Source organism: Idiotropiscis lumnitzeri, chromosome 1, assembly GCF_059441095.1.
Source record: "Idiotropiscis lumnitzeri isolate Australia: NSW breed Sydney's pygmy pipehorse chromosome 1, RoL_Ilum_1.0, whole genome shotgun sequence".
In the NCBI taxonomy this organism is placed as follows: Eukaryota; Metazoa; Chordata; class Actinopteri; order Syngnathiformes; family Syngnathidae; genus Idiotropiscis; species Idiotropiscis lumnitzeri.
The window spans coordinates 24,813,462-24,826,340 of NC_142391.1; the positions used below are offsets into that span (position 1 = coordinate 24,813,462).

The following is a 12,879-nucleotide window of genomic DNA, read 5'->3' on the forward strand; positions in this document are numbered from 1 at the left end:
ACAGACACATGCAATAAATAAAACGATAGAAAGTGAAGGCAGGCGACGTGAGGCACGAAGCCCATTGGACACAGACTTGAGTGATGATGATCTACAGCTAAGCGATGTCTACTGAAGCACATAGTTTTGTCTCCTTTTAAATCATGATGTGACATAGCAATCTCAAAACACCAAGTATAACATTCTTTCTGCTGTGCGTGTGCTGCTGTGAGTGCGACTGACAGCTGAATCAGTGGAAATATCAAGCTGGGCTTACTTCCTGTCTTGGCTTGGTTACTCGCAATCACAACCGGGATGCTAAATGATGCACAAAGCACGAGCAGGTTCCACTGGAAACCACACAGCAGCAACATTGTCCAGCATGGAAGATTATGTCAAACTCAGAGGACTGTACCAATTTTGATTCAGAGACGGGAACAACAGGCAAATTATGACAAAACCCTTTAACAAGTGAAAAGAACTGCAAATGCCTTATGTTAGTTAGCAGGCTACTTGCTAGTTCATAGAGGAGGTGACAAGACAACGGGAAAATACAATTGCGATTTTGGAGTGGTGGGGAGAATTGTATTTTGTCTCAAAAGAGCAAAAATACAAAGTCACACGAAAGTTAAAAGAAAATGTGGAATATCAGTTAGCTGGACGAATGTTAGCAAACAGGCTAATTCCTGGTTAAAGGAAGAGAACGTAAAACAACCAGACCTTATCATTTCTGATTCTAGGACAGTGTGGATACTTCCATTGAGACTTAAATGTGAAAAGAACAACTCGATTATTCTACAAAAATTACACAAGGCTCTTATTCTTACCGTATGTTTGCCATTGATATTTTAGCAGGGTATTTAAACGTGCAACATAACAGGACCACCATATTTAATTTTTTTTATATCCGTGCCATATCTAGCGTATTTTGCTATACAACATTGCCCGTAACATATTTTGTTCTTACTAACAATGAGAGGATGAAAAAAACTTACAAATATGTACTCTGATTGTGGAAAGAAACAGTCCCATTTCTAGATATAATAATAAATTCATCATATTTTTCAGACTATTTGGATTTGGAGAACTACTTTAATAGGGATATCAATCCATGGGTGAACTTGAGTATATTTTCATACATATGGCGCACTTGAGATATAAGGCACATTGTATGTTAAATAGTTTATTCTAATTCTATCATGTTTTAGGTAGATAGATTGGGCACTATTATGCTAAGTTCAGACCGGACACAAATTTATCTTGGGGACCCACATTGTAACATTGTAAATGGGCCTCCAGAAATGCTCAGCTCGCGTTGGGTCTGGCCTTTCATTAGGCTAGAAGGACTATATTTCCCATGATTAGATGTGGAAGAGAATAAGAACGCAAATTGAATTAAAGACAACAAACTGAAAATGCATCTTTACATAACGTGAACCAGACAACAAGGCGCACCATTGATTTTTGAGGAAATTCTATTTCAAGTGCGCCTTATGGTCAGAAAAATACGGTAGTTTCTGCTATATTGAATACTGATTCTGACACGGTAACACACTAAAACAAAAATATGGATTAGACCAAAAAACTACATACTATATACACAAAATAAAGTAGAGTGCTCGGAAGAAACTGATAGAAATTCATGGAATGAATGAATTTTGGGAATTATTTGTAAATGTAGGTCAGTGCTTCATGCTATGTCTGGGTGATTCCTCACCTGAGTTCTCATCCACGCGTTCTTCCACCGTGTGATCCTTCTGGTGGACCCACTCGCTGTTGCACTTGAAGTAAATCTGCGTGGCAGGCGTGGCCTTGCAGTAGAGGTTGACGGGCTTGTTCTTAACGATGTAGCCCTCGTCGGGTTCAAACAGGAAGTGCGGCAACGGCTCAGGTGGGTCGGACGGGAATGTCTCGGGCAACTCGCTAAGGCTCAGGAAGTCGTCGTCTTCTCGCGCTATGAGAGAAGAAAAAATTATTGGAATGTCATCTAAAGTTTGGGGGGCGGGGGGGTTGTGCTCTTTTTGTAGTTCACACCAACCACATGAATGTGTCACATATGCTACTCATTCCCTCCGACTTGTCAGTTCTTCTCCCTCGCATTCATCCTTCTTCACTACCATCCCACCTCTACTTCTTTCCACCCTACTCCTCCTTTCCTATCCTGCTTCATCCTTTTCCTTCTCTCAAATCTCATTTGTTCTCCTCCTCGTCTCTCAACCTGGCCAAGGGAAAAATGTTAACCACCTCGTAGCCATAAGACAGGAGAAGGATTTAAAGAATCACGAGAGACAGAAGCAAATACAAATGTGAATGTAAGGGGCCAGTTCAAATACACGCCATGACTACTAAGCGTCTGCCAATTTCTCATTTGGTCATATAACACGTGAACAGGCCGTTATCTGCCTCATGCAACCGCCGCTCAACCCACAGACGTGCTTTGTCTTACAGCAAAGCGATTATACAATATCAGACAGAGAGCGGTACAAGGTCTACTTTCTTACACTTACATGAAAACAAAAGACTATAAGGTCATGCTTCAACACAAATTACATTTTGGAAGTGCAAAGGCATGCAATTCAACAATTCTGCTTCCTCTCTTCCAGTTCCGCCATTCTTCGGCTCTCAATTGGCTATAGAATCAATTTTTAAATCATGCTACTGGTCTATAAATTATCATGAATGGTTTGGGTTGGAATACGTTCAAGAAATGCTGATATGACAAGTTTTCTGTCCATGTGCTTATATGGTGTCAACGTATTTTCTGGTAATCTCTGTAAACTACTACTCCTCTGCTTTGCTTCTGAATTTCAATGACTGTGAAAGATGTTTGTAGGTACTGTGTCTTTGCTTGTGTGAAGCACATTGAGTTGTCTTGTGGATAAAATAAATACAAAAAATAAAAATACAATACATAAAAAAATATAAATAAAAAATGTCCTTCCCGAATATCAAACGCATTTGATATTGCCAAAAGGCCAAAACTTGGACAAATCAGCTGAGATGACGTACAAGATGACGGGAATGTGCATCTATTCTACTTAATTCCTCCATCCTACTTCACCTCACTTCTTCTTTCTTCTCCACGTCCCAATCCTCCTCCATCGTTTACTCCCCAATCTATTAATTTTCCTCCATTCAGATTCTTCTTCTTTGTCACCATCATCTTTCCCCTTCCACTTTATCTCTTTCAATCATCTTCCCACCTTCATATAACTTAAACCCGTTTCTTTTCACTGGTACTTCCCTTTGCGCTCTTGTGTGTTTTAACCTTACTTTGGTCAACACATAATTGTAAATAAGGAGGAAAGATCTGAAGGATCTTGCTTTCACTCTGTCTGCGTCCTTTTCCTTCACCGACATCCTCAATCGATAGCTTGTCAAGGTCACCAACGCGGAGAGGATTACAAGTGTAGGTGGATGTGTCTACAACAACAGACGCACCGCGCACACACTAATACACAATTGCGTGCAGTTTTTTCTCCCCTATCCCAGTCCGTTTCCTGAGTCTGTTTGGACTCATAAAACAAACTCTTTCAGTTAGGATTTCACAACTCTCACAGATGATCTTTAATTTGGTGTTCGTTCTTATCTTGGGCAATGGCGGCAGTAGCTGTGGGCTCGGCCCTGTAAAAGCAGCTTAGGTAAAACAACACCGCCAAAATAACGAGAATTGAGTAGGCTGCCTCCACTTTGATGTCACAGTGCTGACAGTCTCTCTGCCCGCCGTCCCTCTAATTAGGTCTCTGACAGGATGGAAAATTGTGAGACATTTTCACAGCGTAATTCCATTATCTGCCAGAAAAAATAAGTTTCACCCACTCATGGATTTATTTTGCTATTGTGTCACATTTGAGAGTTTTTTTGACAGCTGCCTCTGAAATTAATTTTATTGCAAGACCGTCATGACCTTTTTGAAAAATTACATTAAATTAACATTCAACATTCCAAAAGCATCCATTTAGGTGAAGAATTTAAATTGTCTGTTGGTGTGATTGTGTAAATAACCGTTAGTCCAATTGTGCCCTGCAATTGACAGGCGTCAGTCCAGGGTGAAATTGGCTCAACGTCAACTCTAATGACAACGAACACTTAAAGATCTGAATGGATAACCAAGATGATGATGTCAAGTTTATTTCTAAAGCCCACTATCATAAAAATATCCCAAAGGGCTTCATATTAACAATCTATCAATGATATAAAAATTAAAATTGTGACGTCAGTTTCGTTCCTATGCTGGCGACGTAACCCAAATTTCTGTGAACCTAAATCACTCCCCAAAGTGACCAGAATGCACGGAGAAAGCGATGACGTCACTCGCAAGGTTTACGGAAGTAAATGTGGTCCACGGAAGTATCTTTTAATTATATCCTATCGACGGAGGAGTGATTCGGGTCTCGGTAGGAATAGAGTATTTTGGGGAAATGAAGCTTCTACATATGAAAGCGAAAAAAGGTCAGATTTCAAAACCTTGGAATTGAGTCACGTCATAAAAGAAAATATATAAATAAATAAATCATTTGCTGGTTGCGTACGCACTAAAGGAAAAAAAAATCCATTCTGGATCGCATTTGCCTGCAGTGTGAACCTAAAACGCTGGGCATTATTAAGTCGAAACTGTGTCGGTCGAGTACCGCATAAACCGAGGACCGCCTGTTCATCTTCCAATTTCCAAAGAAACTTTCAAAAAATATTACTGCCACAGTCCACAGTGATAGTGATGACGAAGATGACTCAATGGGTCGTTGCTAGTTATGGATTGTTCACAATTAAAACAATTCGCAATAAACCCTCGGAATATTGAGGTAATGCTCTAGAACAACACTGCAGCTCTGTGTAGCTTTTGACCTCTGACACAATAGCGGTAGTGTAGCCTGGACAAGAAAACAAACCTGCCATGTCATGGTTGGAGAAACTCAGCGAGGGCTGCAATTTAGATAAATCTGCCAAAATCTGAACAGTCTGCTTTGCCGGCACACTTTCTGGCTCACAACGGATCGTGATTATGTAATTTCACACTTGATGGGTGGGAAGGGCAGGCACGTCATAGACCCAACAAGCAACTCAAAAAAACCTTCCGATCATATGTCTCCTTTAATGTCACTTTTAATATGAAATAAAATCATACAATTATGACAATGCGCAACGTTTAGTTTTCACCACACCTGGCACCGCTCCCGCTTTTTTCGCTCTGCTCGCCCCGATGAACACTCACTGTCATTCTCATCTGTCATTCAGCGCCGGGGGCTCATTGCGCCATAGTGGCAGCTGTAAATTATTGATTGGTAAAGGAAACATGATAGCTTGAGAACAGGGTGGGAGGAATAAGGAATAGGTGAAGGAATTGATGCACAATCCCCTTTGTCTTTGAGCTCATGTCATTCTGTTTTTTGCCCCCCTTCAACCTGCCCATTCCTTTTTATGCCTCACTCCCAAGCCGTCAATCCTCCACTTGTTTATCTGGCGGCTCCTCTCTCCTGATGCCGCCCCCCCCAGCCCCGCCAACCCAGTGAATTACGCACCCTCACATCCCAGCTCATAAACGTCTGGCCTGAACGCTGTCATCAATAATGAATAGCTGCAGCCGAACAATATCCCCGGTTCGATTTATTGTACCTTGTAAATATTGTGCTCTGCGGGGGGGATCCAAAACCTCCATTTATCCCTTCGCTCATGGCTTCGCTTCAAAAACACCTTGCGGAACACGGACAGTAAATATCGGGAATATCTATTGAGGATGAAGTCATCAGCCCTAGCCAATCATATGCGAGTGTGTCTGACAACTGACAATGGTTGTAACAATGGCGATACTGCCGGCAGACTGTAGTGCACAGTGACTCCAGGCCTACTGACTTCAGGCCTGCAGAGTGCAGACATACCAACAGCTGACATGCTGCCTATTTAAAGTATGTAAGACCATTGGATGCACTGGCAACTTTCACCTGCTGCATTGCTACTTTGCATGTGCACCCTGATTCCCAGATGTGACACCTATGGACAAACACGACATCCCTCTTTCTTCTGACTGAGATGAGGCTTACCTGCTGTATGGGCCTCTAACAACAGAGATTTGAATCTATAAGTCCATTCTCAAATCTTGTTTCCAAATGACCACACTATAGACTGGCGTATTGTCCTAAGCACGCAGTAGATCTTTCTTGTGGTGTGCAGTATATTTGGTATGTGCGGTAGACGTATGAATTTGAATCTACCGACCAATTGTGATAGCGCTTGTTGATGACGTCATCATATTTGCCTCCGAGTGAAAATGGCTTCAAGTAGATCAGACCATCGAACAGTCAGTCTGCTTCCCTGCCTCCTCAGGAACTACCAGGGGAATGCTAGACGCTAAGCTGTTCTGCACCGCACCCGCTACGAGCTGCAACTGGAGAGCTGCTGCTTCAATGGGAGACAGCAAAAGATGGAGAAGCCAAAGTGAAATGTAGAGTTGTGAAACACCAGACTAAATGGTGCATTCCACTTTCAGCAGAAGTCTGGTTCGAACTGTGTCACAAGAGGGAGTGACCAATTATGAGCAAGTGTCTGTAGAGAAAATAATATAGCAGCTACACGGTAAACACACACACGACAGACCGAAAACGATAATGAATCAGTATGTTACCGCAAATGTCAGACAGGAGGTGGAGCAAAACTAGATTAGATTAAATTAACTCTTCTCGCACACCCCTCCCCCACTACAATCTTCTTCTGCAGCATGATCCTGGCCGATCTCTTACGCCAATGCCACCAACCAGACGGTTTGACATGATCCATCATGTAGAATCGGGTCAGGCTGTCGGGACAAATGATCACTGTGATTGGCCGTTAGCTAGCAAATCAGTGCAAAGCGGTCAAACAGTGAACATTCAAGCAATTCCTCAAAAAAATGAATCAACTATGATAATTTTTTGCGTCTCCTCTATGGACATAGAGGCTAGCTGGACAGAAGAGCGCAAAGACAAATGACTCTCTCTTCAAGAAAGACCGCCGTTATTGGATATCACCGTGAAAGGTTACCCAGTGACTAGCACCGCCGATGGCATGGAGGGATACTATTTCTCACGATACAACTTCTCACGCATGCGCAGAGGTTCCGGAGTAGTTGGCGTCGCCGTCGGCTTTTACGGTGTGTTTTCAGTCATTTTCCTGCCATACGTGCCGACTTCTAGGCCGACGTAACAGTAGGCCACGACGGTGGCCATTGGATTGGTGTGTAGAAGCCTTAACTCCTTCTGAGTCAGTGCTTGCTCATGAAAAAAAAATATTGATCTACTTTGACAGAGGTAGTTGACAGAAAGATCTACTGACAAACTCCTTAAGTGCCATCTGACATAGAGCCCATTGATGTAAAGCCCATTGACATACTGTCTAATGACTGAGTATGATCTACTGTGTCGAGTAGTGACATACTATTTAAAAGATATACTACCTGATATCTGACATATTTAAAACAGGCCTATTGAGTGTCAACTGGCATTTAAGCTCGAGGCAGACTTTCAATTGATGTTGTGGCTACTGACGCTCTACAAGTAACCGATGATGTACTGTTGATTGGGGTGACGAATGCCCATGGATATTTTGTCAGTAAACAACCCAGACTAACATAATTGAACTACTCCAATTGAAAGACATATTGCAAGACAGTAAACCCCCACAAGTAATTGAAACCAACAATGTTCATGTTTGCATACATGTTCAGCACTTTGCCTGCAGCGATGGTTGTCTTAAAGTGCTTTATAAATACACTTGAGTTGAGTAGTTTCAATTATAAACATACCACCAACTATGTTGTAAAGACATTTCATTATCAAACTCATCTTGCAGTCCTTAAAAAGAAATGGCTTAAAGAAGATTCTCCAACTTCTACATATAAATCAGGCCAAACTTTGCTTGCGCTCAACCTACAAAAATGTTAGCCTGTGAGTTGAGATATCAATTACTATTATCCCATTAGCCATGGCTTTGGTGCCTAATTGTGTCATCTTACAGCTTTATTGAATGAGTAATAAAAGGACAAAAGGGAGATTGACAGCCTTTAATCGAGGATTGGCAATAAATTTGTGAATAGTGAACTGCAAATAGGCTGGGTTTCTCTAGTTTAAATTTAGGCAAAGTGGCACACAGGAGACTATTTACTGTGTCGTTTGCTGTCGCTTGTAAACTTTAGCAATTTTAAACGCACTGTATGTTTATTTGATCGCCCCCCATGCTCCCCAAAAAATTAAAAAAGTACATGAACCATGTGCATATTTAGTGTCTATGTGTGTGCATGTGCCTGAGGCGGAGCCTGTTACGGTGGCATGTGATGAGTGTTTGGACCAGCGATGAGGCCAACAGCAGCTTCTTTGTTTTGCATTTAAAAGTCAATTCAGCAGCTGTGCCTCTTAGGGCATTACAGTAAGTACCCAGATAAAACATATCTTTGCAAAACGCAGTATTGCGGGCGAACAAAGATGAACCGTAGATGAACACTGTGTTGTTTATTTTCATATAAGACATTTGGGGGGGGGGGTGCACTATTCGGATGCTGCCAGTGGGTTGATGCAGAGGAATTTTAAGCATCTACACATCTTGTCGGCAAAGCATGCACAACATAGCCAAATAGGGTCAAAATGCCACATGGTCAAGAGTACGGGTGTGTATTTTCGTCAAGTTTTCACACAGAGTGCCAGGATCTTGCTTTTCTGCTAAGTGATGCCGCAAGATGCGTATCGTGGCGCAGGAGTCGTGCAAGTCATGAGATCACAACTCTTAACGTCTTATCAGCAGTAGCTGCAAAAACATATACTGTAGGCGCAAAGGCATATGTTTGCCATACATAGGCATGCTTAAAACACACAGGCCTGTAGCTGTTATCCGGCATCGAGAAAACATTTACTCACATGGCTGACATGAACCCTTGTTATCGCAGAAGACATTGTAGCATGGCCACTACAGTGATTTACAAGCTATATCGCAAACCATCAATTTGTATGGCTGCAGTATAAAGGCAAATCCAAGTCCTGTTTCATGATATTTGCCATGTTATGTAGAAATTAGGGGGAAATAACTTCAAAGTTTGAGTCAAACAAACATCTTTTCAGTGGCAAAGTTCTCTTTTTAGGGCCATCTATCAATATGTCTTTCGAGACCTCGGCTAATCTCACAAGAGCTCAGTTCCGACAAATCTGACAGCATTTAAATGTAATTTTCCATTTTAGATTAGAATTACGCAAATTCAGTTTCACATTTGGAGTTACAGGTGACGAGATGACCGACCTCTTTTGACTAGGTAAGTTTTCTTTTAAGACTGGCGTCTTAAAGGGAATCTTTTGAGACCTTGGTGTTCAGACAGCTCATCATTTACTCTGGTATCATTAACAACCTAATAATTCCAATTTGATCTGCAGGTGACCGGACCTCCTCTTTCCCCTGGACATGTCCTCTTTTTGGGATCTACTCTCCAAATTCATATGATCAAAAGAAGAAAATAACTTTGGCTTTACTGTTCAGTTACTGGCCGATTATTTTTTTGTGACTGTTCGCATAGCCATTGGTAGAGTACATGCCGATCATTATTGTAGCACCAAATTGTCAGTTATGAACACTCAATCCATTTTTCAATGGAATATTTAAGCATATGCAGAAACATAAGAAAATCACTGACTCACTTCATTAATACTGCTTTAATAAATTCGATGTGTACACCCCCCCCCATTAAGGTCTGACATTAGCATTTGAAATTAAAAAGAAAAAAAGTATTATCTCCTTGAAACCTTAGGTCATAATCTTAATCCATTGTGGATTTGGTTCCTTCACTTATCATTTTATGATACTAATGCTCATTTAATGGTGTTCTTATCATAACAGGCACCTATTAAGCACTGCTATTGAATATATGTTTGGGGCTTTAAAGACGCTTTTACTTGAAATTTGTTTTCCATTTTTGGTTGTTTTTTTCCGGATACGTTTCAAGCCCGAAAACAAATCACATTCACAGCGTGTAATCAGTCTGCTCTGGCAGAGGCATTCACAAGCACTAATGAAATCAATAGTAGTAAAACTATTGCTTCCAGGAAGCGTTCACCTTTTTGCTCATATTCTTTTGTCCTTTTGATTCTGCGTTTTTCCTGTTTAAGTCCGACGCCAAACTACTGCCTTCCGAAAGAAAATCAGCTATGTGAACCGCTGCGCTGTCAAAGGCAAAATGTGACACGGTGCAATGCTGAGTAAAACGTGTCTTTTGCTACAATATTCATAAAACAAACTGACCACTGAAAAGTGCTTAAAAAAAGGCATCTGCCAATAATGATGCAAATACACAGTACAAGAAGGCGGGACTTAGGAGAAAGTGTAACTTTTAATTATTTATAGTCACTCATTGTTATTTTTGATCTTGATTTATTTTTTCTTCGGTAGCTCCCTTAAAAAATAGAGGCTCTGTCACGGTAAAGAGGACATGTGGTCAACCTAGACTTAAACTGTGAACACAATTCCATGGAAAATTGACACATGACAGCAGTCCCAAAAAGTGCAACTGTCGAGGACATGTAGGCACCCCAGCTATGAAAAGGCGTTCAGGTAATTCCAATATAACAGGGAAAAGAGCATTTAACATGTTCACAGACTCAACCAGGTGGCATCTTTTGATGAGATGCTGGATTGTAACCGCTCACGAGAAGCCCAACGCTGAACTGAAGTCTCAAAAGTCAAAAAGTGGAGTTGACCAGGACATATGGTCACCTCAGACTAAAAAAAGCATGAAAAATGATATACAAGGTAGGGCTGGGCGATAAACCGAAAATTTACCGTTACCGAAATTTATTAGAATGACCGACATCATTTTGCCCATGTCGGTAAATTCGGTGTCTAAAAAAAAAAAAAGAAAAAGAAGTCTTTTCTGTCTGCGGCGATGCTCATGCCCCTTTAAGACGGCTCCAGCGCGTGTAGTCACGTGACTCCTCCCTTCTGAACAAGAATGTAAACAAGACGCGTTCGTAGCTGGCGATTCAAATCCTGAAGCGGCTGACACGGCTGCGGACGAAGTAACGTTAGTTGAAATTGTTCCTGTCGCGCTTGTCCCGAAAATAAAGTGGACATCTGTCGTTTGGAAATGTTTTGGGTTCCATAAAGACGATGTTTAAGCAAAAAAACATGAACTACAAAGTGCGTCGTAAGCACCTGAAACAGCGCGTCCAACCTTTTCTTTTTCACCACCCACAACACAACCATGCTGTTGACTTGGAGCTTGTGCTAAAAGTTCAAAGTGAGGAGCAAGTTTGGACAAGTGACAACAGCCCATAACGGAGGCGACACCATACGAGAGAACGTCTCAGAGGTGGACGCAATAGCCGAGCACATAGCTAAAGATAGAGCTCCTCTTGTTACAATGGAGCGGACAGGATTCAAACGCCTCATGAAAGTAGCCGACAAGAGGTACGAAAATATTTGCCGCAAACAGCACCAGGTACATCAGACTTGTAGTCAAGTCGCAACATGGATCCCTGTTTGAGCCTGACTGTGCATGACATAGACGACAAGTGGCGACTGCGCACCGGAGTACTCGAGACGGCACATTTTCCTGATGAAGCACATGCGTTTATTTGGCATTGGCATTCCATTGACATTTTTTTCCCATTCTATTTAGCATTTTGTTTACAGGCGACTAGCGCCTTTGCACATGGCATTATTACAGCATCTCGGCACAATATATTTACATAAAAAGATTTTGTGAGAGGTACCCTTTTTCTCCTGTTCTTTGTGACATTGTTCAAGGCACGCAAAGCAAGCTAGTTTGAATGTTTATTCAAATGATTTTTGTACTTCTATTTTTCATTGAAAGTAATGCGTACCAGTTGGTCAATAAAAAAAAGCAGTCAATATGCATTTCCTGCATTTATTTTGATTTTGGTCCTCAGGGGGAATTTATCGCGCATTTATCGTTACCGAGGTAAAACTGCCTAATTTATCGCGATATTGATTTTAGGTCATATCGCCCAGCCCTAATACAAGGTCCATTGTTTTATCAGATTATTTGTAATTGCTGTTTATTTTGAAATGATAGACTGTAACCGCTCAGAAAAATCCCAAGAAAAAAAATCTAACAGAAGCAGAGTTCACACGTTGATTCTCGTTGAACTGAGGTCAAAAAACAAATGTTGAGTGGAGGGAAAAAAGTATATCTGATCACTCCATACCCAGACGTGAAACAATCTTATTTAAAATCTTATCAGAGCTTATATTTGTATTGCGCTTATGAAATTGTAACCGCTCACAAGAGATAAAGAAATCTCAAAAAAAGAAAATTAATGTGCAGAGGTCATATATTGCACGAACTGAACTGATGTCTCTAAAAACAAAAATTTAACTTATCCAGGAGAATCCCATTAAGAATATCCACAATCTTAAAATCACTTTATAATAGATAAAAGATAAAACCACCCATAAAAGCCCTCCAAAAAGTCAAACACTGAGTTCATACACTGACACTAGTTGAACTGAGGTCTCATGAGGTTCTATTGTGGTCTTGAAAAACATCTTCTGCCCAGAAAAGTGCACCTATGCACAAAAAAATCCCATTTAAAATCTCCACGGTCTTATTAAATCATTGCATATTTGCAATGTGCATATTAGTTGTAAGCGTTGACATGCACAAGATGTGAGTGTGAGCCTGGGCCGGCCAGCCATGACGGTCAAATGCCAGAAGACTGAACACGGCACAAGCGGCACCCTTTGCTCGTCATAGTCAATTAAACCCCCCCGGCAGGATTTGAGGGCTTCTTCCAAAGCAATTAATAGTAGCGGGATGTAAAAGCCAGCACCTTTATGGGAACAGACAGTGACGGCTGCCTTGTGTCTCGGGCTCTCATTGACCATGACCTGTTGGGCCCCGAGTGTGGCACCTACAGCGAGATTTATAAGGGC

General features: G+C 41.3%; 1 protein-coding gene across 3 annotated transcripts in view; it reads right to left on the reverse strand.

Moving 5' to 3' along the window:
- The window catches only part of LOC148343929 (netrin receptor UNC5C-like), a 238,429-nt gene that overhangs the window by 81,913 nt on the left and 143,637 nt on the right, over positions 1 to 12,879 (reverse strand). For all 3 annotated transcript variants that reach the window (XM_088291590.1, XM_088291572.1, XM_088291580.1), the window contains one exon: positions 1,697 to 1,933. In XM_088291590.1, coding sequence (XP_088147716.1) covers positions 1,697 to 1,933 — 237 coding nt within the window. The remainder of the gene's footprint in view (positions 1 to 1,696; positions 1,934 to 12,879) is intronic.